The sequence below is a fragment of the Alosa alosa genome, chromosome 11, assembly GCF_017589495.1.
Source record: "Alosa alosa isolate M-15738 ecotype Scorff River chromosome 11, AALO_Geno_1.1, whole genome shotgun sequence".
Taxonomy (NCBI): domain Eukaryota; kingdom Metazoa; phylum Chordata; class Actinopteri; order Clupeiformes; family Clupeidae; genus Alosa; species Alosa alosa.
In genome coordinates this window covers 22,924,557-22,952,518 of record NC_063199.1, presented here as the reverse complement: position 1 = coordinate 22,952,518, position 27,962 = coordinate 22,924,557, and the positions used below count along the sequence as shown (strand labels likewise).

At 44.1% G+C, this 27,962-nt stretch overlaps 1 protein-coding gene across 1 annotated transcript; it reads left to right on the top strand.

Annotated features, from left to right (window-relative positions):
- Positions 1-1,729: 1,729 nt before the first annotated feature.
- cd82b (CD82 molecule b) lies at positions 1,730-24,541 on the top strand. Its single transcript, XM_048257825.1, has 9 exons — positions 1,730-1,884; positions 8,860-8,932; positions 11,352-11,424; positions 16,996-17,120; positions 19,874-19,948; positions 21,276-21,374; positions 21,820-21,981; positions 23,871-23,954; positions 24,423-24,541. The coding sequence occupies exons 2-9, from the start codon at positions 8,870-8,872 to the stop codon at positions 24,498-24,500; spliced, it is 759 nt and encodes a 252-aa protein (XP_048113782.1). The 5' UTR covers positions 1,730-1,884; positions 8,860-8,869; the 3' UTR covers positions 24,501-24,541.
- The last annotated feature ends 3,421 nt before the right edge of the window (positions 24,542-27,962 follow it).

Sequence of the window (27,962 nt, the reverse complement as noted above, 5' to 3'; positions counted from 1 at the left end):
GCGAGATTAAACTTCGACATGTTGACTTTAAAGTCGACATTTCGACATTAAACTTCGACATTTCGAGAATAAAGTTGAAATATCATATCTACTTTAATTTCGGCGTGTCGACTTTAAAGTCGACATGCTGACATTAAACTTCAATAATAGGCCCTACTGTTTAAACATAGCCTACACAGTTTAAGCTATGTAGCCTACACTAATACACAATATATTACATGAAAAATGGGCTTCAAATAGGTGTTATTTCAGATAGATTGCAGATATTTAGATAGATTGCGTCTTGTCTGTTAACTATCATTGCCGTCATCGTGAAGTGCTGTCTCGGGTTTATGGAAATACTATGCCGTTTAGGCTAAATAGCTAGAAAAGTAATAACTGCCCTAACAATAAAATAACTGCCCTTGACCCACGGGCGTCACTCTCCATAGGATAACATGGCAAAACTCATTTTTCTAAAACTGCTTTTCCATGTCTCACCTGCAATCGAGCCTGTAGGAGGCTAGAAACACAGGTATAGCCTAAGCATATATACTATTTTAATCCCGTGAGAGAATATGTGTCCATGCACTTTATTTATGCACTTTGTGTGCATATGTGTGCAAGTAGGCTACTAGCCTACATGGGGTGGTCGGGAGGACAGCTTCATTCGTCCCTCCATAGACATTCAGCAATGGGCTGTTTTGCATCCATTACAAACAAGCAACGTGAAAGTCTAGGATTGGGGAGAGCGCCTAGTATGCCTCTAGTGCATAAGCATGAAGTTGAACATTTAGATGCAACAACTAAATGTTTAGAACAACACTTTAATAATAGGCCTACAATAAATAAATAAACCGCTATGACGTTTAGGCTACTTTTGACCATCGCATTTATCGCCTGTAACTCCGTGATAAGGACCTAACAGCAAAGTATTTGGCTGAGCAACGTAGGTTAATATGTTCTATGTTTTGTCCACATGATATAGACCTATGTCTAATCATTGTTGCACTCGAACACTCTGAATCATTGTTGCACTTGTTGCATTGTTTCATTCGTCCTCCCTTTCAATCGTCCCGAGCGGTCGTTCTCTCCAAACTAACTTTATTCTCAAAATGTTGAGTTTAATGTCGACACGTCGAGATTAAAGTCGACATGATATTTCAACTTTATTCTCGAAATGTTGAGTTTAATGTCGACATGGCGACATTAAAGTCGATATTACATTTCAACTTTATTCTCGAAATGTCGAGTTTAATGTTGACATGGCGACTTTAAAGTCGGCATGTCGAGTTTAATCTCGTCATGGCAAAAATATGTTTTTCCTTCATGTGTGGCCCTAATACTCCATCGTACAAACCCACATGGCTTCCTGAGATGAAGCACTCTCCAAATAAATAGGTCTAGTTCTCTTTTTACTGATGCCACCATTTTAGCCTGCATAGCCTACCTTTCATTTCGCAATCTTGAATCAAGGCTTTCATCTCGTTCTACCCAAATGGAATTGAATCATTATGACAGTCCAGATTTAATTCAGTGTAGGCCTACTTTTTATTTCAAGCAACTGGTGGAATAAATCCCTCAAAACAACCAGGACACAATTTGAATTCGTTATCTCGATGTCCCACTTATTGCGGAGCGGATTTGCTGACTGTGTGTATTATTGTTGTTGACAAGTTACTGAAGTCAATGAACCTAGAGTGCACAGCACGAGACGCGAAAGGGTTAAATGAAGTCTCGCGGCGCTGAGGGGAGGGGTGTGGTGCGGTGCAGGGGCCTGAACGCTTTCCCATGCTTTGCTCCGTGGCGTGTAACTGTAATCCCAACACTCATTACAAGCACTTTGAGACAGACAGAAGGTCGAAGAGTATTGTTAAAGTTTTGTTCCGGTTTTAAATAACGAACGTAAGTACAGCCTTTTCGTTGTCTTCCTGAAACGGCATACTCTGAATACATTACAGTAACGATTAATGTTGCGCCTCTTTGTCTGCTACTGTTAGATGGCAACGCTATGAAACTTTGAGCAAGTGCCGACTGCAATGTAAAATGTTAACTTTAGTCAGCTAGCCAACGAAATTTGAAGTAATGATACAAATGGCAACATTTAACGTTACTTTGAACGGCAGTTAAACTCGCAAAGTTCGCTTTTAAGTGAATATAAAATACAAAACATTGTTGTTTTTTTTACGAAAATGTTTTATACATGAATAAAAAATGCCTGTCATTCAAACATGACATGTGAAAGGACCGTCATGTGCTAGTTAACGTTAACAGCCAAAGTAAGTACAGGTGGCAGTTCCTGTGATGTGTCTAACGTTAACATCATTACATTTAATTTCATAATATCCGAAGCCATTAACTAGATATAATTGAGAAAGTTGACATTTGCTATTAACATATAACGCCTGTACACCAATGAAAATGAAAGTGTCTTGCGTTGGCACTAACGTTAGCCGTTTTGTGCCAGCTTGTTCAACTTGAGCTGGCGTCAACAGTGCCATGCTAGCCTCCTTAATAACGTGATCTTATGCAGTCACTTTATTGTAGTAGGCTAATCAATGTTAGATTGTGAAGGTTGCCTTTGTCAAGAAAGTATCACACATTTAATTACTCAAACCAGACTTTCGAGTCTCAAAAGAGTCCCAGTCATTGCTAGCTAATAGCCTTATATAACAATCAAACAAAGTTCACCTTAGCCTACTAGCATTTGAAAAAAAAAATCCCTGAAAGCCACAAAGTAGGTAAGATATCAGCACTGGTTCTGAATTGAATCTGAGACATCTAGCCACAACTAACGTGTTTGTAAATGTCTATTCACAGTTTTTGTCTTGAAAGTAGCCTAATGTGTAACGTTAATTTTGTTAGTTTCTTTACACTTTTGTGAATCAGGCCCATATCAGCGTCCCACCATGAGTGATTCATACTTCTCATAAGATGATCTCATTCAAGGGATCCCCCATGGTTATGATTGGTTATGGTGGTTATAAAATCTAAGACACTCTTGAGGGTTATATGTTTTAAAAGCCTTTAATTTCACATGGCTGGTTTTTTAATACCTGCCTACGTGTTTCAGCATTTTAGTTTCAGTTTTGATCAGAGAATTTTAGCGGTCAACTTTAACCTCAGCTGAGTGGGCACTATCTGACCATACCAAGGGAAAGTCCCTGTTGCCACGGGTTCTACCTTGTGTAAGGCAGCCTTATGTCTCAGTAGGCTGTCCCTCTCCCTAAGTTTTTGCTGTGGTTTTTTTTTTTTTTTTTTTCTATTTCTCTTTTACTCTGTCCCTCTCTCCTTCTTAGCACTGAATCTGCTGCGATCATATGGTGCTGCGATCATATATCTGCCGAATCTGAGATAAAAGTTCCCACTGTCCCTCGGAATTCCCCAACATATGCAAACCCACTCCCTCTGGGTCATTCCACTACTAATTGAACCACCAATTGGCCCACACACTTAGGTCTCAAAAATTCTGAAAACATTACCAGGTGTACCTATGTTACCCAGGAGACACACTGTGAAATTACTTTTATGTAAGATCAATACTTTCTAAGTTACAGACAGTTGTATAGGGGGAGGAGGGTGTTGATTTTGTTTGGCCTCTTTTTTTTTGTCAAAGTTCACAAGCCCATACGTTTTGCATGCTGTTACATAAATAGGAAAATTGTCACGCTTGGTATGGATGATCCTGCATGGTCATAGCGGTCCCTCAAAGTTGATCAAAATGTTATTGGAGTTTTTGGCTGAGCTCTGTTTAGGCCTTCAGAAGACATATTTGTACTCAACATAGGCTCTTGATTCCCCCCCACACTTATCTCAATAAGTAGAAACACTCTCACTTCTGAAAAATTGATCGGCCCGCTGAAAAGTTCAGCAGACAGCATAAGGACGGACGCCAGTCGCTCGGGCAAAATCTCACCTGCTGTCGTCGCCCGATAAGTGGTTCCCCCATTCACACAGACTGCTTAGTTTAATTCCCTCGTGGCCCCCAGATCCTTCTGAGCCGAAACAAAAGGCCTAATCTGGGCAGGCTTGTCTGTCCCCTCTCTGCCTACCAGGCTAATACCTCCAAAGAGTGGTCTGGCCACTTGGGTGATCTGACCCCCACAAGCAAGCACGTACGCTGCTGACATTATGTTGTCTTCCTGCACAAATACTCACTTTTTTTTAACCCAGAAATTGAGCATTAGAACAATGCGATGCTGATTCAGGTGAGGGTGACCATTCACGGTGGCGTTGGTCAGTTTTAGTTTAGTTGGATGTGTAGTCTACTGATAACTGAACTAAAGTCCAAGTGAGTGAATTGCACCAGCTGACCTTGCTCATCCACAGACATTGGTCCACTGCTGTGGCCTTGTTTTGAGAGGGGCAGAGAGGGGAGGGGGGCTCAATGTGGAAACAAGGCTGTGGGGATTTTGGGGAAGGGAGGGGTGGGGCCTGATGGGGTTTCAGGAAGAGTGAAGCGTGAGATTGTTTATAAATCCTCTCGAGCGGACCATGCACTTCTTTGAGGAGCGATGCGAGAGATACAGTCAGTGATCCATTCTGAGCTGACATGAAGCTGTTGAAGGAAAGCAGAGAGGCCATCTTTTCTGATTGTTGGTGCTTTGGAGCCTTTGCTTGGATCTCTGTTGTAGTGCTGTGGATTGGCTAGCCTGTGTTGTAATGGTCAGACCCAAGCAGTCTGATGCAATCCATCTGGCCCCTTGTTACAGCGGGCCATCCTCAGTTTCCCTTACTTGAGCAGATTAGGAATTTAGGAGCACTTCAAACCATTTTGGTTATCCTGGATTATGTTTCAGGTCCTCTGACCTTTCAGTAGGCATCTCTGGGAAAGCAGACTAGATTGTGGGCCTGTTCCTCTAGCTGCTGTTGTTACTTTCAGTAGGCATCTCTGGGAAAGCAGACTAGATTGTGGGCCTGTTCCTCTAGCTGCTGTTGTTACTTTCAGTAGGCATCTCTGGGAAAGCAGACTAGATTGTAGGCCTGTTCCTCTTGCTGCTGTTGTTACTTTGGTTGTGTTCAGATTCCCTTTTGTCCTTAGCTAGGAAGCTTGGAGAAGGCATCCTTTGTCTGGTGTGTTTTCGAGTGTACGTGTGTGTGTGTGTGAGAGAGAGAGAGTGAGAGAGGGGGGATGTGTGTGTGTGTGTGTGTGGAGGGGGGGGGGGGTCTGCTGTTAGTCTGGGTAGAGACTAGGAGGGGTAATGGTAAACTCACTAGGGGGAAATAGGGGTATTTTGGATAAAATGGGTACTTCAGTTTGATAGTCCTGTGTAAAATTGCCATTTTAGACAGCAGCAACACATTCAGTTCTGTTTACACCTGTTGTTTCAAAGCAACATGCAGGCCTACCATTGAGGGAAAATATTACAGTATCTCATTTGTTTACTCAGATGAGGAATGTATAGTGAATACAATGATCAGTTGCATTGGAGGAAAGGCCTCATTATAGAAATGGCTTATTTTTCAGCCATTCTACATTGTAGCATAAGTCCAAGTGACACCTGTGGATCTGCTTTTTGGATGAGTTCTGATTACTGAGATGCCCTTTCAAAAATGGCTCACGGTTGTTATAGAAAGGGAAGTGACCACTTGTGTGGAGAGCACTTTGACCCTGTTTTTAGAATCATGCCATTGCAGCCAGCTGTGCCACCTGGTGTCACGTTTTTCTTGTAACTGTTGCGGCCAGATATCATTAGATCTTTTCACCAGCACTTTTGTTGAAGAAGGATTTTCTGTAATATAACTGTACTTTCACCGGCAAATAATCTAGACAAGGTCCAAACAAAATGCCTTCTTTTGAAATCTATCAGCATCAGTTAAAGTAAAGACTTTACTATACAAAATGGGCCCCTTCATGAGCAGACAGTCTCCAGTGTGTGTCTAATATATCTTTGGCAAATTACACACCTATGTTAGCTACTGGAGCACAGGTTTTCTGTTTTACTTCCTTATGTTGGCTCCTGTTTTTAGCTTTGGTATTTGTTTCTCTGTCCACAGAGACCAAGATGGTCTTGAACTTGCCAGATGCCAGACGAGAACTCCTGAGTCTGTTATTTGAACTCTACTGCGTTTTCTCCCACATATTTCCAAACTGTTACAAATAACCACATTTAGCAGTTACATTTTTTAAACTGATGCTAATAGATGCCAGACGCAGGCTATGTTTTGCATTTTGAGTTGTGCTGAGTTCTGCCTATTTGGTAAAAAAGAGACCGAGCACTTCTTGCCAAAAATGCCAAATTGAGCACATATGAAACAAGTCTCTCAAAGAGAGTGATATTTTTGCCCCTCTACACTCTCTGCCCTTTCATTTATTGTGAATTCACATGGCCTTAACAGAAAGGAAAAAAAACTGGGTGGGTCACATCCTTTGCACGCACACACACACACACACACACACACACACACACCCCTAGACACACCACACATAACCTATTATCTTGAGTATTCATTTAATATATTATGGTGCTTGGAACACAGTGTGTTGACATGTTTCAACAACGCTGTCCTCCAGTCTTCCACAGAGCCTTGTGCAGCACAGGCAAAATAAAATGAATAGTGAAGCAGCAGCAGGCTTTGAGTGCAGGAGATTGGCCTGGTGTTCCGTGTGTGTGTGGCGTAGGTGGTGCTGTGCAGCGACCCTTCCCTTATTAAGGGGAATGAGGATTAGTCTGAGAGTGCGGCTTCTCCACCAGCCCATTACAACCTCTGCACTTTATATTTCAGAATTCCCCCTGCGGACTGCAATCAGTCACCCTGCCTCTGCTTGGCACCGCTAACCACTCCGGAGCTAGTATGGTTTCCCAGTTACACTACAACAAAACAGTTCCATGGCACGATCCCAGCTATTAAACACAAGTTGGCGTGTTCTTATAGTGGTCTCTTTGAGCCCCAAATAGAGCAATAAACAGGCCTGTAAAAGGACCTTAAGTGTGGGGACTCCTCTAGTGCCTATGTGTGAGGACCATGGTGTGCTTGACCAAGGCCTGCTTCCTTGTGGCTGCATTAACTGACACACACCCTGTATCAGGCCACAGCCTCTGTCAGTGGCGTCTATGGGCTGTGGATAATGTGTTGGATAGAAATTTCACACGCAATGTGGTACACACAGACGCACAGGCCAGACATGTAGGCTACACTGCATATCAGGACCCAGAGCACACTCACTGTAGAGCGGGTAGGACAATTTGTTTGCTGTAACTAAATTCCAAGGAATTACCAGTGCATGAAAATGCAAAATATATTATGTAAAATATCATACAGACTAAAAACAGATAATGCAGAGATAGTTACAATGGTGTTGACAAGGTAGACATGGTGGTTGATATGCTAAATAAAGCTGTTGCTATAATGGTTGCTAGGGTAGTCATGTTGGTTGCTATGGTGGTTACTAAGTTGACAGTGGTAGTTGCTCATTGTTCACTAGCATAATTAAGATGGATGCCTGCTGTTGGTTGCTAGGTTGACATTATAGTGGTGGTTGCTAGGGTAATTAAGATGAGTGCTAGGGTGCTGCAAAGGTACATATGATGATTGCTTTGCCAAATAAAGCGGTTGCTATGTTGGTTGCTATGGTGGTTGCTAGGTTGACATGCTTTAATGAATGTTGATAGACAAATAGTTTAAAGCAACACCAAAGAGTTTTTTGTACCTTAAAATAACGTTTCCAAAATTGTTTCCGTGGTTCATCAACTCGTAACAGGGTGAACGGCACTTCTGCATTCGCTTCGCGGCCCTCTATCGGCTATAACCGCACTATGTAAGTTTGCCAGATCGGGTAGCGGATCTGTAGTTCGATGGAATCAGACATAAGAAACTACAAATTTGACTTGCATGATGTCGCAATACATCGTAGCCTACTTTCATAAAATCATGCAACATATTCTACCTTGTCTATGGACATCGTTATTTACAAAGCCGTTGGATAAACAAATTGCGTGCGTGCGGCAGAGGAAAAGTTCTTTGGTGTTGCTTTAATGGACATGTAGGTAGATAGTTTAATGGAGGTTGATAGACAGATAGTTTAATGGATGAATGAATAATTTGAAGTGGATGTGTGAGTGACAGTTGGATGGAAGGTGCCTTGTGTTCTTGTTCAATAGAGAGACACAGAGGAATGGAGCCTATTTGAGCAGATGGCAGTTTGAACAGGTGCAAATCAACAAAAATGAAAAATACATTGCCCACCAGTCCTCTAGATGACCTACGCAACAAAGTTTGAATGAAGTTTCTACGTTAAGCGGTTTAAGCTGAATTAAACGCAGAAAAACTGGTTAGAAGAAGAAGGAGGAGGAGGAGGAGGAGAAGAAGAAGCCTAGTGATAACAGTACACTGTAATGATGAGTAAACAGGCCTTCATGCCACACATGAACAAGTGTGCCGGATGCTATTTCCTTTTGAAAATGAAAACGTGTTCTCTACGGCCAAACGGTAAAGCTAGCTGCTGGTTCTTTCATCCAACAGCTTGTTTAAGAAACCACGATCAGGATTAAAAACTCTTGAGGGTAAAAAACTTGAGTATCTAATATGGGATGTCTGCCATTAGCTGACAGTAAATATTGAGGCAAGAAAACATTTCAGTATATAAACAATGCGTCATTGCTACATTTTAAAAAATGGTTTCATTCTCCTTGAAGCTACTGTCTCTTTGGTTGTCAGTTGTAACAGCATTAGTTCTAACTTAGTAGCTGACGGAAGCTGAGGGTTGTGGTGGAGCACACACCTGCTGTGTGTGGCTTCTTAGAGGCCCCACTCGGCGCTGATGTAACCACTGGACATGGACTCCGAATGTTTTGAAGCTGGTTTGTTTGTTTTTCCACTGTATGTTTTGCTGTTTGCCAGTTAACCCTCCTCAACTCAACTGTTGATTGTCGTTTCCAGGGGCGTCACCATGGGGAAGGGGTGCATCACGGCCACCAAATATTTCCTGTTCCTCTTCAACCTCCTGTTTTTTGTGAGTATGCTCAAAACACTCTTCCGTCCGTTTCCCTCGTCCATACCTCACTGTAGTTCACTGTAACTGCCTCAGTTCACTGTAACTGCCTTAGTTCACTGTAACTACTTCAGTTCACTGTAACTGCCTCAGTTCACTGTAACTACTTCAGTTCACTGTAACTACATGGTTAATCAGTTCTCCTTTCATTTAACTTCTGCACGTTGCCCATCTGTGATCTCTCCTATCTGCTTATTCTCACAGTTTCACTTGTGATATGAGTAGGCTTTTAGTAAAATGTTTTTATCAGCATACACGTTATTTACACACCGTTATTTGACTATCCACATACTTCCCCGCAGCAAGTATTTGCATTTGTTATATGGCTCACTCATCCGGTCACTTCTTGCAAAAGTGAAAGCAGACGGTTCAGCTGTGTTCTAAAGAATGTTTGATTCAAGTTCAGTGTGTTGCAAATTATTTGTTTCTCAGCAAAAGCCACGATGAAACGGTAACAAATAAACGTAAAGAGACATATCATGTGGAGTTTATTTTTTTGTTTTGGCAAGTAGCCATATAATAAGCGGGATAATATATAGAACGCGGGTTATCATCGGGAAAATAAGTCCCTTCAGGGCGAAGCAAGACCCCTCCACTGGTCCATTTCGCCGTCAGGACTTATTTTCCAGATAATGACCGGCGTTCTATACATTATCCCTTACGTAATTGCTCTCATGCCTTATGGTTATGCTTCCCTTACCGCTCTCATTCTCACTCTCGTCCAAGCCGCATATTTCCACTCTCTCCTCGGACATGCCTGACCCACACAGCAGCTGTTTGTCCTGCCAGGAATATTTCAGGAAGATACTACATACTTTATAAGTGGGTCACACACACACACACACACACACACACACACACACACTTGTCCCAGTGAGTTTCAGAAAGCGAACACCACCAAACACTTGTGCACTCACTCGGGTCTACCCATTGCAGCTGTAGGGTGCGTTGGAGTTAGACGTGCAGAGAGAGGTGTCTGTTTAGACATGGGGAAAGAGTGGGTTACATCAGCCCTATAATGGCAGCTCTGATAAGAGCTGTGATGAGGTTTCTCATGGTCTGGAGCTCATTAGTGTGTGTGTGTGTGTGTGTGTGTCAGTGAGAGACTGTGTGTGTGCGCGTATGTAAGACAGCGTGTGTGTGTATGAGCAAGAGCTATAGTGAGTGCCTGCTCTGATCTGTGCCTGCTGTGTCTCTGCAGTGCTCTTTAATTACGTAGCGACAGGTCTCCACTGCTGCTACCACTCACACACACACAGACTCACACACAGACTCACACACACACACACACTCTCACACACATACAACCCCAATTCCAAAAAAGTTGGGACAAGGTACAAATTGTAAATAAAAACGGAATGCAATAATGTGGATGTTTCAAAAGTCCATATTTTATTCAGAATAGAACATAGATGACATATCAAATTTTTAAACTGAAAAAAATGTATAATTTAAAGAGAAAAATTAGGTGATTTTTTTTTTTTTGTGGGACAAGGCCATGTTTACCACTGTGAGGCATCCCTCACACACAGACTCACACACAGACTCTCTCACACACACACATACACACACACACTCTCTCACACACACACATACATTAATTATGCAGCGACATGCCTCCACTGCTGCTACCGCTCCCCTCCATTCTCCTACCGCACAGTTACTCCAACCACCCCCCCCCCCCCCCCCCCCCCAGTTCCCAGAGCTGACTGGCACCTCGACCATCTCCGCTGGAGAGCTGTCCACACACACACACACACACACACACACACAGACAGACAGACATCCCACCACCCCCGCCCTTCCCCTGTGGCCCAAGCCTCTGTCTGAGAGCCGCCCCGTTTTGAGACGGTCTCTCCTCTCATCAACACATTAGTCCCAGCAGGAAACGAGGGTAGCTCAGCAGACCTTTGATGTTTGTGAGTAGGCATCTGCAAGGCAGACAGGAACTGTGTATAATAGCAAGAGTTATTACATTGGGTACTATGTGAAGCTGTACAGAGGGGGGCAGGAGCTACAGCTGTAGGAGGAGTTTAGGAGTAGAGAGTGTTGGAAAAACGTGATCAAAATGTCGCTGGAGAGCGAGGGCTAGTTAGTGAAGAGTTACGAGCACTCGTGGCAGCAATGCCAGTGATGTGGGTATCCACAGCCACATCCACCAGCTTGTCCTATCGAGGGAAGACCTGATCAGTCCCAGATGTCTTGGACATGCTCACTGCCTTTCTCTCTCTCTTTCTCTCTTTCTTTCTCTCTTTTTCTCTCTCTCTCTCTCTCTCTCTCTCTCTCTCACACTCACACTCACACTCACACTCACACTCACACTCACACATTCTTTTTTAGTAACTGATGGTTTTGTTTTCTCTTCCCTTCCCTTTGTTAGCTGTTCGGAGCCCTGATCATGGGCTTTGGCCTGTGGGTCCTCCTGGACAACCAGAGCTTCATTGCTGTGTTGCGTAAGTACTTGATGTTTCACCAACTTAAAACCCATCAGAACTGAATTATACCATACAGTTAAGAGTGGATCCCCCCAAAGCTCCTTCACGCAGTATCTGATCTTCCATGCCTCACTCTCTCTGGCCCCATTTACCACGGTCCCCCGGGAACAAGGCTGTAAAATCCGAAGGATGTGAGCAATAAACCCAAAATATGTGACCCACAGACGAGAATCCGTACAGCCGTCCCCTTCCACCGGGGGGGGGAAAAAAAAAAGCAGGTCATAGTCTTGGCCCGGGGACTGGACAGGAAGCTCTCCTCAGCACTTTCCCCTCTTCAAAGCTGCCACTGACTCAGCCGTTCCCCCATGGCACTCCGGCGCGGCGTGGTGAAGTGCGGCACTCATCACCGCTACCCCCCCCCCGACTTCGGCTTAGATTCTTACTTAGACAGGGCCGCTTTCCTCTACAGCGCATTTCCTCCTGCTTATTTCCACTGCTGCTTATTAAGAGCGGGTGTGTAGTGTCATCGTGTTGTGCATCGTGTGTGACTGCCTAGAAGGTGTGAATGAATGTGTGAGCTTGCGTGCATGTGTACAAGTGTGATGTTGCTGTATCTGCCCCCGCCATCTCCAAGCTGGGGGAGAGGTCTGATGGAAAGCACAGTTAAGTGGTGGAGGAGTCTTCTACCCCGACACCCTGTATTTGCACATTGCTGTCTTTTTTTTTTTTTTTTTTTTTTCTCTTTTTCTTTCCCTCTCTTTCTTTCTCTCTCTTATTCTTTCTTTCTCTTCTCTCTCTTTCACACACACATGCTCATGTTCCCTCGCTTAGTCACACACACACACGCACACAGATGTCAAGGAACCAAGAGAGGGCTGGGGGGGCGAAAGGTATGAAGTCCTCTCATGAGTGTACCTGTACCTTGGGTCTCGTCACCGTACAGCTGACAGGAAGATATGTGACTTCATTAGGCAGGAAATGGTGGTTTCCCCGCTCACTCTCTCTTTTTTTCTGTCTCTTTCCTTGTTACATCACCACCTCCAGAAAGCCCAGCGCGCTCACTGGGCTAGCTGAAGCTGGTTTTCGGTGGACGTACCTTTTTAAAAACCCTCCCTGTTCCACAGTGACGAGCTCCAACAGCTGAACTCATTCAGTCCAGCCTGGCTCGGCCCGGCCCCTCTGGAGTCCAGGCGAAGGGGACGGAAACTCGCATAAATCTCCCTCATTTATAATAAATGCTTCCAATGTGTTCGCCACAGATGGAGCACAGCCCTAAGCAGTAGTTTGCTGAGACGAATCGGGTGTATGAATGATTCTTTAGAGTTTCGTTTGGCAACTTTTGTGTGCTCTGGATGTCATTTAAACATACACACACACACAACACTCAACACACACGCACGCACACACTTTCCCATTTTTCAGAGCACCTTCTATGCTCATTATTATTAAGCTGGAGTAATATGGGCCGTTTGAAACTGAATATTATGAGACACAAGACTATCTGTTAAGGTGTTTGTTCTGGAAGAGGTTTGGGAAGGATTTGTCCAAAAAATTCTCTTGTTTATGCTGGATGTGCCGGAGGAGTTAGCGGATGAGTGACATTTTGACCAAAGCGTAGGGGAACTTGAGCTGCTTACCAAACGGCTCATCCTTTTGTCTCTCGTTTCCCTCTCTCCCTTTTCTCATAAATCTTTGGAAAAAAAGCGAGCCGTTGCTGGACCGTGTCCAGTCTTGCTGCGGAGTCTGCTTATCAGGTTTGTTTTGGCCCGTTTTATCCTGACTGTTGCTGAATCCCCATTGTTTTGTTTTTTTTCCTGCGATCCATTGGAGTCCCTCTTGAGATTTCAGGGATCTGGCTCACTTCCAACGTGTTCCAACCTCTCTCTCTCTGTCTCTCTCTCTCTCTCTCTCTCTCTCTCTCTGTCTCTCTCTCTCTGTCTCTCTCTCTGTCTCTCTGTCTCTCTCTCTCTCTCTCTCTCTCTCTCTCTCTCTCTCTCTGTCTCTCTCTCTCTCTCTCTGTCTCTCTCCCCCCTTCTCTCTCTTTCTCTTTCTCTCTGTCTCTTTCTCTCTCTCTCTGTCTCTCTCTCTGTCTCTCCCCCTTCTCTCTCTTTCTCTTTCTCTCTCTCTCTCTCTCTCTCTCTCTCTCTCTGTCTCTCTCCCCTTTCTCTCTCTCTTTCTCTCTGTCTCTCTCCCCCCTTCTCTCTCTTTCTCTTTCTGTCTCTCTCTCTCTCTCTCTCTCTCTCTCTCTCTCTCTCTCTCTCTCTCTCTCTTCTCTCTCTCTCTCTCTTTCTCTCTGTCTCTCCCCCTTCTCTCTGTCTCTCTCTCTCTCTCTCCCCTATCTGTCTTTCTCCCCCTCTCCCTCTCTCTCTCTTTCTCTTTCTCTCTGTCTCTTTCCCCCCTTCTCTCTGTTTCTCTTTCTCTCTCTCTCTCTTTCCCCCTTCTCTCTGTTTCTCTTTCTCTCTGTCTCTCTCCTCCCTTCTCTCTCTTTCTCTTTCTCTTTCTCTTTCTCTCTTTCAACACGCTCTTGATATGAGATCCCCCGTGCTTTGTCAGAGATCCACACCCCGGTGTGCTCCAGGACGCTGTCTCTGGGGGTGGGGGAGGTGGTCCTACGCAGGGGTCCCTGTGTCCAGTTCAGCGCTGTGTGTGTGTGTTTGCGCGCGCGCCTCTGCGTGAGCGGGGCCTGTTTGTTTATTGACTCTGGAGCTGGTTGCTCTGAAGCTCCTCAGAGGCCTGTGGAAAACAGGAATTCTGTATTTTTTCAGTTTTCCAGTGCCTGTTTCTTTTCTCCTCCTCTTCTTCCTCCTCTTCCTCCTTCTCCTTCCTCCTATTTCACTGCCACTCTTATTAATAGAGGGGCTTCACAACAGATGCTCCATTTTAAGGAGATTTCTTTTTTTTTTTGGGTTGCCATGTATGGGGTACCCTCCCTAGTTTACCATTGTTCAGTTTTCCTCCTGCTGACATATTTATCTCAGCTGAGTAAAATGCCAGAGTGATTTCTTCTTCTATTAAAACACTGTGTTTGTGGCAGAAGGACACTGGTGAGAGGTGGTTATGATATGAACAGGAGTTGCTGTGCATCGGAGGTCATCTATGCTTTAGAAAGACATTCATATTGAATTGTGTACAACTCTATACACTCAATGTCACTACCATATTCTGGCTAGTCTCTCTATATGGAGAAAGTTGCACTTTGATTTCTGTTCCCATAAATATGCCATCACACTTTTCAGCCTGTATGGCTAATGTTTTTGAGCAATATGTTCCTTCAGACCCCATGGATGAAAAGGTTAATGTACGGAAAATCAACGATGCCTTTTGTCACAAAACGCAACTCTCTGTATGTCAGACTTTCCGTACAAACCCAGAGAAGAAGCTATTTTGGAATTCCATTTCCGGCCTATATGGAAACTTGCCAGTGTTCAAGTGAGCGGGAGAGAAAGGGGGGGCTGAGAGAGGGTCAGACGGGGGAGAGTTTTCAGCAGTCGCTACGCAAACACTAGCTAACCTCAGTGGAAAATTGTGATTTGACATAGTCATCGCAAGTGATAACTGCGGCATATAGGAGGAAGTTAGGCTTTAAACTTTCAAACCCCTCTTCTTGGCGTCGCTCAAAAATATGTTTGTTTAGGTTGGTTCATCTCATATCTCCTGATTGGTATGGATTGGGTTGTAAAAATGGATCATATGTAATTTAGATTAGATTATAATAATGATAATGTATTTTATTTTTAGAGTGCTTTATCACATACTGAACGTGCTGAACATTGGAGGATAAAAGATTAGATTTGATTTGCCACTTGTACACGTGTGTACAAATTATCAGAATAAATACTTAGTAAACTAATTAGATAAGAAAGAAAAATATACAATTATATAGTTCTATATACAATTCCCACTATGAGAGGCACAGAGATGCACACTATAAAAAGCATGTTTGCTTTCTTTTAAGAATGTTGCACATTTGAGGTGAGGTAGAATGCTGCACATTTGTGCTTGTTGTGAGAAACTGGTGATGGTGGTGGTGGTGGTGGTGATGATGATGATGATGATGATGATGTTGTGGATAGAGCCGGGTTTGCATGCCGTAGTCTAAAAAGTTGTGAGGAAGTCTGGCCCTGTCATTAATTGACATCTGTAAGTAGCTTTGGATAAAAGCTACAGCCGAATAAATGAAGATAAGAAAGATAAGGTATTGGAACAGTTTAAATAGCCCTTCTCATACTGTCTGCGGTAGTAGGCTTTAGGCATACTCTATGGTCTTCACATCACATGGACAGATGTAGGCCTATATATTCCTCTGTGTTTATATAAGAGAGTGGAAAATGTATGTTAGGTGGTTCTGTACATAGATGTAATCTACTGTACAGTGCAGACCTGCTGTTAGTCTCCCTAGACATTTAAACTGGGTATGCATTTCACACAGAAAATAGCCCATAGGCTACACCCACACTTTAAATTTAAATCTAAGGCAAGAAGAACGTTTTTTTACAGTAATTCTCAACATTTGGCTAATTTAAGTTCTGTGTACATTTGACAGACATGCAAGTAAGATTCTGAACGGTCATTTAGGACATTAATCAAATGATTCAGAAGTAGTGGCCCAGGAGTTTTGTGTGTGTGTGTGTGTGTGTGGAAGGCTGCAGAGGATTTGATCTGATTACAGTTAGAGTGAGAAAAGAGCAGAAGAATTCCAGAGAACGTCCAGGTTGCGCAATGTCAGATCGCCTGGCTCCGCAGTGAGCGGTTTAGGATGCTGCCGACGCAGCGTTTTGCGCCAGCTCTGCAGTGAGCGGTTTGGGATGCGGCCGACGCGGTGCGTTGAGCCAGGGCTGCAGCGCCGGATACACAGCAGGGCCTGCTGGAGAAGCTCCAGGGGAGATAACAGGAGTGTGAATCTGGGAAAACCCCAAAAGGTCTGCCGTGTGACTCCTCCTTGGCCCCATCCTGTGGACCCCCCCCCCCCCCCACATCGCACAGCGACAGCACTAGGTCAGGAAGATGACCTCCCACAGCTCCACGCGTTGCAGCTCCGCATGTTGGCTTCCTCACATCCATTCTTCCTTGTGCTGATCATTAAACAGCCGTTCTTGGTTCCGAACATCGTTTGACACCCATTGTGTGTGCTAAAGTGCACTATTTGTTGGCCATTTGGATGCCAGTACACATTGAAATGATTAAAGTCCTAATGTAAAAAAGAAAAATGGCATATGTTAAATGCTGCATGCTGCTAGACCTTTTGAGACTAGGTGGGGAGTTAACCTCACCCTGTTGGCATATGGCGTGTTTTTCCTCTTTCTTCCTCATAAACAACCCAACAAACACACACACACACATAAACACATGCGCACACACACACACACACACACACACAGACGAAGCTGCTACTACATTGCCACAACACTTATGACATGCACTTAAATATACTACTCTTAATTCATTTATTGCTGCCTAGGAGCCTAAAGCTCAAGATTTTTACCCTCCTTAATGAGATGAATAATGTATGTGTGGTGTACATGCGCAACGTATAGTGAATGTGTGATATAACAATATGTGACTGTTGATTGTTTTGAATCTCCTGTGCAGAGGAAGAGTCGAGCACGCTGAAGGTGGCCTCCTACATGCTGATCGGCGTGGGCTCCCTCTCCATGCTCATGGGCTTCCTGGGCTGTGTCGGAGCCATCTACGAGATCCGCTGCCTTCTCGGCCTGGTGAGTGCCTACACACACACACACACACACACACACACACACACACACACACACACACACACAGAGAGAGAGTATTGTGAAAGGTCAGAATGCCACCCAAAAGTGGATGCTCAATGCTGGATTCTCATCCAGTTCAAATAAGGTCAAAAAGTCAAAAGTCAAAGTCAGCTTTATTGTCAATTTCTTCACATGTTCCAGACATACAAAGAGATCGAAATTACGTTTTTCACTATCCCACGGTGAAGACAAGACATATTTTACCAATTTAAGTCCACAGACAAACATAACATTCAAGTAAACAAAAAGTAAGTAAATAGAAGTAAATAAGAGGGCACATATAATAATGAAAAAAATAAGAGCAGCAAAATTTGGTTGAAATTGTTGCATAGACAGTCAATAAAATACTAGTGCAAAGTCAGGCCAATAAAAGGCTTGGGTAGTTCTGTTTGACCTAAGTAAGAAAAAGAAAGTGGCATAGTGTTGCAAGTTATGTAAGAGCAGCAGAAGTGTGTTTTCAGGACAACAACAACAAGTTGTAAAGTGTGCAAGTGGAGTAGTGCAGGCGGCCATTGTGGGTCCAATGTCAGGATGTTATGTAGCTGAGGGTGGAGGGGGAGAGGAGGGAGAGAGTTCAGCATCCTTACAGCTTGGTGTATGAAGCTGTTGGTGAGTCTGGTAGTCTTGGGGGCGAGGCTTCTGTACCTCTTCCCAGAGGGCAGTAGATCAAACAGGACGGGGTGAGTGGGTGACTTGCATCACTCACAATTTTGGTCGCCTTTGGCGGGTGAGGTGGGAGGTGTAAATGTCCTTCAGGGAGGGGTGAAGCACCAATAATCCTTCCAGCTGTGTTCACTATGCTGCAGGGCTTTCCTGTTGTATTCAGTGCAGCTTCCGGCCCCACACAGCGATACAGCTGGAGAGGATGCTCTCAATGGTGCCCTCGGTAGAATGTGGTCATGATGGCTGGTGGAGCACTTGCTCGCCTGAGTTTTCGTGAGGAAGTACAGGCAGCGCTGAGCTCTCTTAAGCCAGTGATGCAGTGTTGGTGGTCCAGGAGAGGTCTTCACTGATGAATACCCCCAGGAATTTGGTGCTGCTCGCTCTCTCCACCACAGCACCGTCGATGATCAGTGGCAGGTGTTGGGTGTGACCTCTCCGAAGTCAACAACAATCTCTTTGGTCTTGCTGACGTTCAGCAGGAGGTTGTTGTCCCTGCACCACGTGGTCAGATGGTCGACCTCCAACCTGTATTGAGTCTCGTCGCCCTTGGTGATGAGACCCACCAGTGATGATGTCTTTTGTGTGGGTCACATCATCGATGCACTTGGTGATGTAAGAGGTTACAGTGTCTGTATACTCCTCTATCTCTGTCCGGTTGTTGTAAGTGGCTGCCTGCTTAAACATTTCCCAGTCTGTTGTGTCAAAGCAGTCTCGAAGAGCATCGAGGCTCCCCTCAGGCCACACTTTTACCTGCTTACGAACCGGTTTGTTAGCTTTACCCTTTGTCTGTATGCGGGCATTAGCATAACAGTGATATGGTCTGAAAGTCCAATGTGGGGGAGGGGGGTGGCTTTGTATGCTCCTTTGTGTGTAGTGTAGACCAGGTCCAGGATGTTATCTCCTCTTGTTGGAAAATCAACATGGTGGTGTAGCTTTGGAAGTACAGTTTTAAGATCAGCATGGTTAAAATCTCCAGTGAAGATGGTGAAACCGTCTGGGTGTGCCGTCTGTTGTTCACTGACAGCCTGGTACAGTTCACTAAGAGCCGCGTTCTTATAGCTGTTGTTGTTGGTAGGCGGGATGTATACTGCGACTAGCAGAATCGCAGTAATTTCCCTTGGCAGGTAAAAAGGACTGCACTTTATGATCATAAACTGTATGAGTATGCGTGTGTCTCAGCAGTAAAGGGGCTTTGCCAGTGCCTTCTTTCAGGTTTCGTGCTGGTGGATTTGCAGAGATGGGGGGGGGGGGGATAAGCCCGTGAGATTTAGGGGTCTGTGAGGGGAACTGACAGATCAGTGTCCTTCATAGGGTTAAATCCATCGCAGGGGGTCAGTGGGTGTAACGTTGAACTGTTTGACCCATTTACCCCACTGAGTGAACCAGCTGTCATGCCCCATGTGTAGTGAGAGTAGGGACCCCTCCCTTCAACCCCCAACATGTACAACTGTCTCATCCTCTGATCCTCTCTGCACGATAATAGCACCTCAGATATGAGCATTTAATGCTCAAATGTTGTTAGATGTCCCAATTCTGAACGTCATTATTAAATTGCTGTTAAGTTGGGGTTTGGTAATGAAACGCAAGCTTCCATGATGGAAGGTATTCCAGTGCACTGCAACCCAACGTCTCCCTGTCCTCTGAAGAGTGTTAAGACACGGGGGAGCTTTGGTGCACGTGGTGGCATCCTGACCATATTTGGCTCTAGGTACCCAAAGGGGCCCTGGTTCAATTCCGACCCAGGGTCACCAGGTCATCATCTCCAGATCTCACACTCTTTTGCATGGCTCCTTTCACAAAATAACACTAATAATGGTTGACCGCACAGGTGTGTGTACATGCATGCATACATACATACATACATACATACATACATACATACATACATACATACATACATGCATACTGTACATATATACATAGATACATACGTACATATGAACATACATATATTTATAAATAAATGAATAAAGAGTGTGGTGTAATTGATAATGAGTGTGAGGTAATGTCTTCTCTCCTTCTCGCCCTCTCAGTACTTCACTTGCTTGCTCCTCATCCTGATCGCCCAGGTGACGGCCGCTGTGCTTATATACTTCCAGCGGGACCTGGTGAGTCACCCCATCGCTACTGCCAGTGGTGTGTGTGTGTGATTGTGTATGTGTTAGTTTGTCTGTGTGTGTGTGTGTGTGTGTGTGTGTGTGCACGTGGATGTGTAGGTATCAAATAAGATTAAGAAATCCTTGCACTGTCAGAGTTCCCCTTCACATTTGGGGCAAAGGGCAGATGTGTGAGTCAGATAGGTGATGCAGACATGATGGTAGGTCATATTTATAGCACATAGCGTCATTCCGTGCTGTGGTTTTCTCCTTTATGCACTTAAACTTAAAGGGTAAACACAACCACAGAGTGTTCCAGGCTGAAGGAGCCAGATGTTGGGGTTTTCTAGTTTTGCATGTGGGTATGGTGCCCCCTCCAGGCAGAGCATCTTAGGATATAGTATTGGTTTGGATAGTTTAATTTCCTGAGTATGGCCTGAGGCTCTTAGTAAATTAAATGACACAAACCACTAGTGTGTGTGACTGATAATGTGAAGGTGAGGCACATGTGAAGGTGAGTTCCTCCGCCATCTCACCACAAGGTGTGGCCAGAGCTGCTTTAAGGAGCGCATAATTGAAAGGTTCAACATCTCCGAACTGATTTGGACTCCAAATGATTCTGGTTAACCGCAAACCTCCAAACCAGCAAACCTCCAAATCCCCCCCCTCCCACACACACACACACACACACACACACCAGTGCGTTTACAGTCAGCTCCCGTCATGACCCACAGCAAGGGCCGGGCGGCAGTTGTGGTTTGACTTTTGGGAGTTCCCCGATTCAGTAATTAGAGTTGCTCTTTACTCCGCGCCCTGTTACCTGATGGACCAGTCTTACACAGTCCAAGCACAGACATGCCCCCTATACACATAAGTGCACATACACACACACAGACACACACTCAACCACCATGGTTCACTATAGGGCAGGGCAGTCTCTTTCTTCCTAAAACAGGGCGATGCTTTCAGGCAGCATATAGCGTCCCTTACGAGGGCTCCGCTCTGCTCTCCCTTCCCCTACCCTCTCCAGGCCTTTTAGCTGCGCAGCTGCCACATTTCTCACAAGTCCCGGCTCTCATACCTGCTTGCTAACCGTAGACAGAAGGAAAAGCACCTCTGGTTTTGCAATGACTGTTGTTTTGCTCTGTGTGTGTGTGTGTGTGTGTGTGTGTGTGTACACTAATGCACAGTCCTCAAAAGAGGCCCATGACTCAGAATATGACTCAGAAAATGTAGCCCAAGTAACCACATTGAGCGCCACACGGACAGGCAGAAACATACTTGATGTCGTAAACAATTGCCTCCTCCTAAGGCAATTTTCTTCTGTCTTGTCTTTAAGCTGAAGGAAGAGATGGCTGGTATTGTGAATAAAATCATGATCAACTACACTGGGGAGAACAGGACAGCTGACGTGGCCTGGGACTACCTACAAAAGACGGTGAGCACTCCCTTTTTTGACCTTAACCCTTAAAGGTGTATAGTCACACCGGTGTGACGGGAATGTTGGAAATTGAACGTTCTAAAGAATATCTGGGTTCATTGAATTCTCTCTTTAGGGCTCTGAATTCAACATAGAATTTTAGAACCTTCAATTATTGCGGAACGGAATCTTATGTTAGAATGTTCATAACCAAAACCCCACCCCTTTAATGAAGTCAAAACTACCGAAACTGTATATTGTGTAATGCAGATTTGGTGTTATGATGTTATGTTGTTTTGATGCAGATCATGTCTACATTGCTTGTCCATATCATATCATTTTAATCTAATCTCTCTCTCTCCCCCTCTCTCTCTCTCTCTCTCCTCTCTCTCTCTCTCTCTCTCTCTCTCTCTCTCTCTCTCTCTCTCTCTCTCTCTCTCTCTCTCTCTCTGTATGTGTGTAGATTAAGTGCTGTGGCTGGACAGGCCCTGGTAACTGGTCGGAGAACGTCCAGATAAGGAACAGCTCCGTGATCCTGTACCCCTGCTCCTGCGGTAATGGCAGTGGTCTGCCGCAGACAGGCCTTTGTGAATCCTCCACCCCTTCCTTGCCTGTCTACTCCACGGTAATAATAATAATCATTTTTATTTGGATAGTGCCTTTTTCAAACCCAAGGTCATTTTTCAGAAGCGCAATCCACCATCCTCTAAGGTGCACATCCAGAGCGAGGGGAAAACGGGCTATAGAGATGACGATAGCTGGGGCTGGGGAACGTGAGTCCGGGTGTGTGCAGGCCCGAACTGCACTGTATGACCACTGAGCATAGATAAACAGTAAAATGTAGCAGGGATGGTAGAGGGGTTAGAAACCCATGAATGAAAATAGCCTATTTATTTCAGGTAGCCTATTTTTGCACCAAAAATATGTGAAAACCATGAAAGTTTAAAATGTAAAAAAAAACCTCTCATGTTTAGCCCCCCCTAGGTTGTACGAACGCCCCCGTTGAGAAACCCTAAAGCAACTTACAAAAATGAGGAATAACATTCAAGTTGCAATGCAGAGCAATTAATACTATATCAATCAATACTATTACCAGGGGATGAGTGAGTGTGTAGAAGTTGTATGTACTAGTTTAAGTGTAGTCGAAGGAGAAAGTGGTAGAAATGGACTGTAAAGTGAAGTGCATGGTGTGGTGGTAATATGGTGGTTAAGGAACTGGGCTAGTATGCAGTGGCCTGAAAGTTGTGGGCTCAATTCCCGGCTTCCACCGTTATGCCCTTGAGCAAGGCACTTAACCAAGTTGTTCTGGGGACAATGTAATCCCTTGTAATATAGTTAACATTTGTAAGTCACTTTAGACAACAGTGTCTACTAAATGAATAAATGTAAGCGTGTGTGTGTGTGTGTGTGTGAGGTTGTTAGAAGTGTTAGGAGAAGAGGTATCCTTGGAAGAGTTGGGTTATCAAGAGAGGGCCCAATTCCATCTTGAATTTGAGATGAGTCATGAAATAAGTAGAAGGAAGGAATGTTTACATGGTGACGGATTGTGTTACTTGAGGTATTCATATAGTTTATTTATTATTGTTTCACATGTAGTCTGATTTATAACATGATTCTTTCTCAAAGATGCTATCGTAACACCCCCAATTATCACCACTTTTGTTCAGAAATTCTAAAACAACAATGTTTTTTAACACTTCAAAATAACATTTACTAAATGAACCTTACATTTTTCAGTAGCCATAGTTATTGTAGATTTGAACGATATCTGGTTTGGTTCTTAACGGAGCATTTACTGCCTGAAATATCCGATTTTGTTTACCACGCGGAGTTATAGTGCTGGCCTGATGGGTCGCCTATTTTCACCGTTTCAACGGCACATGGACAGTTAGACCGAGAATTCTCGTCGTGAAATTAAAATTCCACTGGAGCTCCAAGCGGTTGTGTACACGCAGCCTTACAACACTGTTTACAGCTCCTCGAGTCACGGTAAAATATCATTTTTGTTACAAAGCTAATTTAGATACACCTATGTTAAAGGCGTGGTTTAGCGTTTCTGTAGGAGTCCGCCGTCTTGGTTTGTATAGAAATGGATATTAAGTGACACATACACGCAAGACGGTGGAAATACGGGACCGACGGTAATAGGGGGAGTTCCGATATGCTACCGGTATTTTCATGTCTCTTCATCACTCACTGTAGTCAGTTTAGCAAACAAAAGCCGTCATTCTAATAAGTGGGGGTTATTGGGTTATTGTCAATCTGCACTTATGTCTCTGCTAGTCACCATTCCAGCGTTGAAATGATTTGGTCCGTCGCTGGCCTGCACTGTTGATCTTTCTCTCCGCTGCTTCAGCCAACAATAACAGTTGTGTTTGGAGAGGCTGACTCTGTCCACACAGGATCATCCTCTCATTCATCTCTCTCTCTCTCTCTCTCTCTCTCTCTCTCTCTCTCTCTCTCTCTCTCTCTCTCTCTCTCTCTCTCTCTCTCTCTCTCTCTCTCTGTCTCTAGGGCTGCATGTCCAGTGTGGAGGACTGGCTCCTCAACAACTGTGGAGTAATCCTTGGGATCTGTATTGGCGTGGCTGTGGTCGAGGTATGTGTGTGTAATCTGCATTGGTGTGGCTGTCGTCGGGGTTTGTGTGTGTGATCGGCATTGCAGTGTTTGTGTGTGATTGAGGTGTGTATGTGATATCTGTGTTGGCATGGCTCCGGTCGAGTGTGTGTGTGTGTGTGTGATGTTGGAGAGAAAGAAAGGCAGTGACACACAGACTCTGCCTGCCCAGGCCCGTTTCCTTTGATTGACATGACACCCCTAATAATCATCCACTACACTTAGTCAGCCACAGATACCAAATCACTGTTATTAACGCTCACATTGCGTAGCGGAGGGGAAGCCAAGCTAAACGGAGCCTCGGCCCAGTTGGTAATGGGAGCTGTTTATGTGGGTGGGAGAGTGCTTGTTTGTGTTTGTAATGGGTGTCCTTTGAACAGCGTGCTGGCCTTGGTGCTGACCTGTTTGTGTTTGTGTTTGTGTTTTATGTTTATGTTTGTCTTTGTCCAGCTCCTGGGAATGATCCTGTCCATGTGTTTGTGCAAGAGTGTCCATCAGGAAGACTACACCAAAGTGCCCAGATACTGAGACTATGGATGGACACACACACACACACACACACACACACACACACACACATACACATACTCACAAACTCACAAAACAACACAATCACTTTTGTAAAGCTTTCCATCTTCCACACAAAAGCAAGAATTCAATTCTGCTCACACCGTGACCTTCCCCCCTCTCTCTTATCTTTTTCCGTTTCATCTATTTTCACTACATGCTATGGGACACGTACACACATGTTTATTCTCATTTGTTTGAGAGGAATGTCTCAGAAAGAGGTACAGTTGTTATACCCCCCCAATCACTGTTCAGAAATCATGCACTCTGCTATGACGCACTTATAGAGCTCTTTGTGTTGGTCTTAACATTAACCAGGAGCATTAATCAGTAGCTGATGCTTGGCAGTGATGGAGCCTTGTGGGTTTGGGGGGGGGGGGTTGTTATGGGGGCTGAAGGGGCAAAGGGGAAGGGCAACTGAAGGATGCTAGCTTGGATCTGTGGGGGATGGGGGTCTAGGAGAGTTGTGATGAATCTGTTGGATTGAGGCCAGGTGGTAATCCAAAAACAGTTCACCAGCCCATAGTGTGGGCTTTCGTTCTTCGACCTCTGTGACCAAAAGCTGAAGGCGTTTTCATCTCTACCTGCTCCTCCTAAAATCCTCACTCTGTACCATCCACACGATCTGCATGTTGATTTGGTTTGTGTGTGCGTTAGGTTTCTTTTTTTTTTATTTGATTGTTCTTGTTTTTTAATGTCTCAAGAAAATGTAAATATGATTTTAGTTAGAACTTTTGAGCTTATTTTTTTTCACAGGAAAGCGTTGAGTCTGTTTATTTTTGTTCATGATGACCGTTTATCTTCGTCTTCCTCTGTGTGATACGGAGGCCTGGCTCCCATAGAGCCTCATCAGCAGCATGTGGTCAAAATCTAAGCAATCCGACAATAGTCTTTTCTGGAGCTCTAAGATAAATCCTTGTTTTGGCCCCTTTCTTGTCTATGAAAACACAATGTAAAGTGTTGCCAGTTTGGCTATCTGTGTCTGTGGTTCTTTGGCTGTCCTCACCTACTAATGCTGGACCTAAAGCTGGACGCGGAATCGAAGCTTGACTCAGACACACCTTAGACACATGTAAGCTTTCTGTTATTTGGCAGAAAGTCGCACGAGGTAGTCTATTGTCCTCTGAACATGCAGGCAACTACTCCGGGGCTGGCTCCTACGTTAGATGTTCATGATAAAGCAGGTTGAGTGCTCAAACCTGTTTCCATTTGCACAGTAGCCTGCAGTTACATCCACTGCCATGGTTTCAAGCATTGTGACATATTCCTTTTTGTTTTGGTTCCCACCGTCTGATTCTTTCCAGTCTGTAGCTGGTTTTAGTTTTTTGATTCATCATTGTTTTAATGTGATATATTTCAGGAAATATATTTTAGATTCATCTCAGTCTTGATGTGTAAGTAAGTACAGTTCTTCAGTTAATTTTGAATAGTTGTACTTAGTTTTGTGTAAAATAATGTGAGATGAAGGCTTTTTGTTTTGTTTTGTTTTGCTAAAGGGACTTTTATAAAGACAAACATGTAAGACCACAGTTTAATTTCTGTTAAATAAGTTTAGCATTCTAAGAATTTAGACTGTAATGCACATTTGTTTGCAACTGCAGAATCTGTTGTAATAAACATGATTTAATGTAACAATGCAATGTGTGTATTTCTCTGTGTGTGCGTGCTAAACACATTTTTTCCACCCTTTCCAATTCAAAGTCAAAATAAAAATACTACTGAGCAGTTATTAGACACTACATCAAAAAATGGAAAACGGTGTTCAGGGCAGCTCATAGCTCCAGGAGAAATTTGTTTTCAATACAGTAAGTGCATTTTGCATCTAAATAACATAACAAAAAGATTGCTGGGTGGATTCAACATTTACTGTAAATCCAGTAAACAGTATTGAGAATGGAGGTTTGTGTTTTTAGCAATTGTGAAAAACTGCATGCTAGAGAAGACAATCATTTCAGTACTGTAAAAGAGAAGTACATTGCAATCTACAGCCTGCAATGTACTCTGAATGCCTCACTGATCGGTTCTGTTATGATATGATATGAACCTACACTGTTCAGCAACCCGTTCACACTCCGAACTAGCTTATATTGGTTGTCACATCATTTAAAACAAGTGTGATCAATTTTGAGTTGTGTTAAACATGGCATTTGTGCTTTCTTTGTGTTTACCTTTTGCCAGTTTGCCAAAAGGGTGATCGATTCAAGAAATGTGTTCAGGCAACTGATAATTTGGTTCAGAGAATGGAGTTTAGTGTTAGCAATTGTGAAACACTAATACAGTACTCTCCAATACTGAGAGAACTGCAGTGAACAAACAACATCCACCAGGGGCCAGTATAAGCTCACTCTTTCTCCTGTTATTTTCCTATTCAAACATTGCTCAGAACATGCCTGTTAACAATGAAGTTTACAGGGTATAGTTTATTAGTCAAGGTTTTATGATCTAATATTATCAAGGGCAATTACCTTAACACAGGTACTTGTGGTGCTGATTATAATAGTTGAGTCTAATTATTTTCAGAACAATATAATGTTTCTATAGTGCTGCTGAGAGCAAGTCACAAACTGTATTGTAGCCTATTACGTATGGTGGTGCACATCCTCAGAACATAGTAGTGGTTAGCTATGCAGTTAAGTGTGTTTCCTTGATAAGGGACTTCAATAAATCTGGCCACATATCTTCACTCGCACGACTCCATTTCTGTGATTTCACACTGATCCTGCCTGGCGTGTGTGTGTGTGTGTGTTTTCTCAGTCGAAGCACTTAATTCTTTAGAGGCGTTTTCCAAGTTCCCGTCACTGGGCTCTGCCAGTATGTGAAGGCGAGTTGCCAGATTCATCCTAAGCTTCAAAGACCTCAGTGGCAAGGCAGATCCCTAACGGAGGAAACAGCAGCCTGCTCAACCTGTTCCCACAATCCCATGGAGGAAGAGCCAACCAGCAGGCAGAGATGTGGACATTGGGCGTGGAAATGGGACAAGACCAAAACATTCCTCTCTCTTGTGATGAGAATAGTGCTGCTGTTGTTGTTGTTGTTGTAGGCTACACTGTGTGTGTGTGTGTGTGTGTGTGTGTTCCACACAAGCTGTGTGTAATCGAGCGTGCGGCTATGTGTGAGCATGCTGTGGAGAATTGAGCATGTAATCAGATAAATTCCAGTTACAATTTACCTTTTGTGTGGTATTTGGGAGCCATGGAGCTGTTAGCATCAGGCGGAGGGAGCTTAGGCCTGGACTGGTTTCTCTAAGGGTCTTTTCCTCTCTTTAGTATGCTACTGACAGCATGCGCATATATCCAACCATGTGTTGTTACGCTGTGACAATCCCATCTGGCCAAACTCAGCCAGGTTCTCATCCACTGAGGATGCGTGTGTGTGTGTGTGTGTGTCCACTGCAGGATGTAGCTGCAGCGTTGTCATGCTCGT

Excerpts from the sequence above, each read along its gene's own strand:
- cd82b (XM_048257825.1), top strand. The coding sequence starts at position 8,870 with ATGGGGAAGGGGTGCATCACGGCCACCAAATATTTCCTGTTCCTCTTC. Across the intron at positions 11,425-16,995 it reads GAGCTTCATTGCTGTGTTGC|AGGAAGAGTCGAGCACGCTG; the intron begins GTAAGTACTTGA and ends TCTCCTGTGCAG. Across the intron at positions 19,949-21,275 it reads TATACTTCCAGCGGGACCTG|CTGAAGGAAGAGATGGCTGG; the intron begins GTGAGTCACCCC and ends CTTGTCTTTAAG.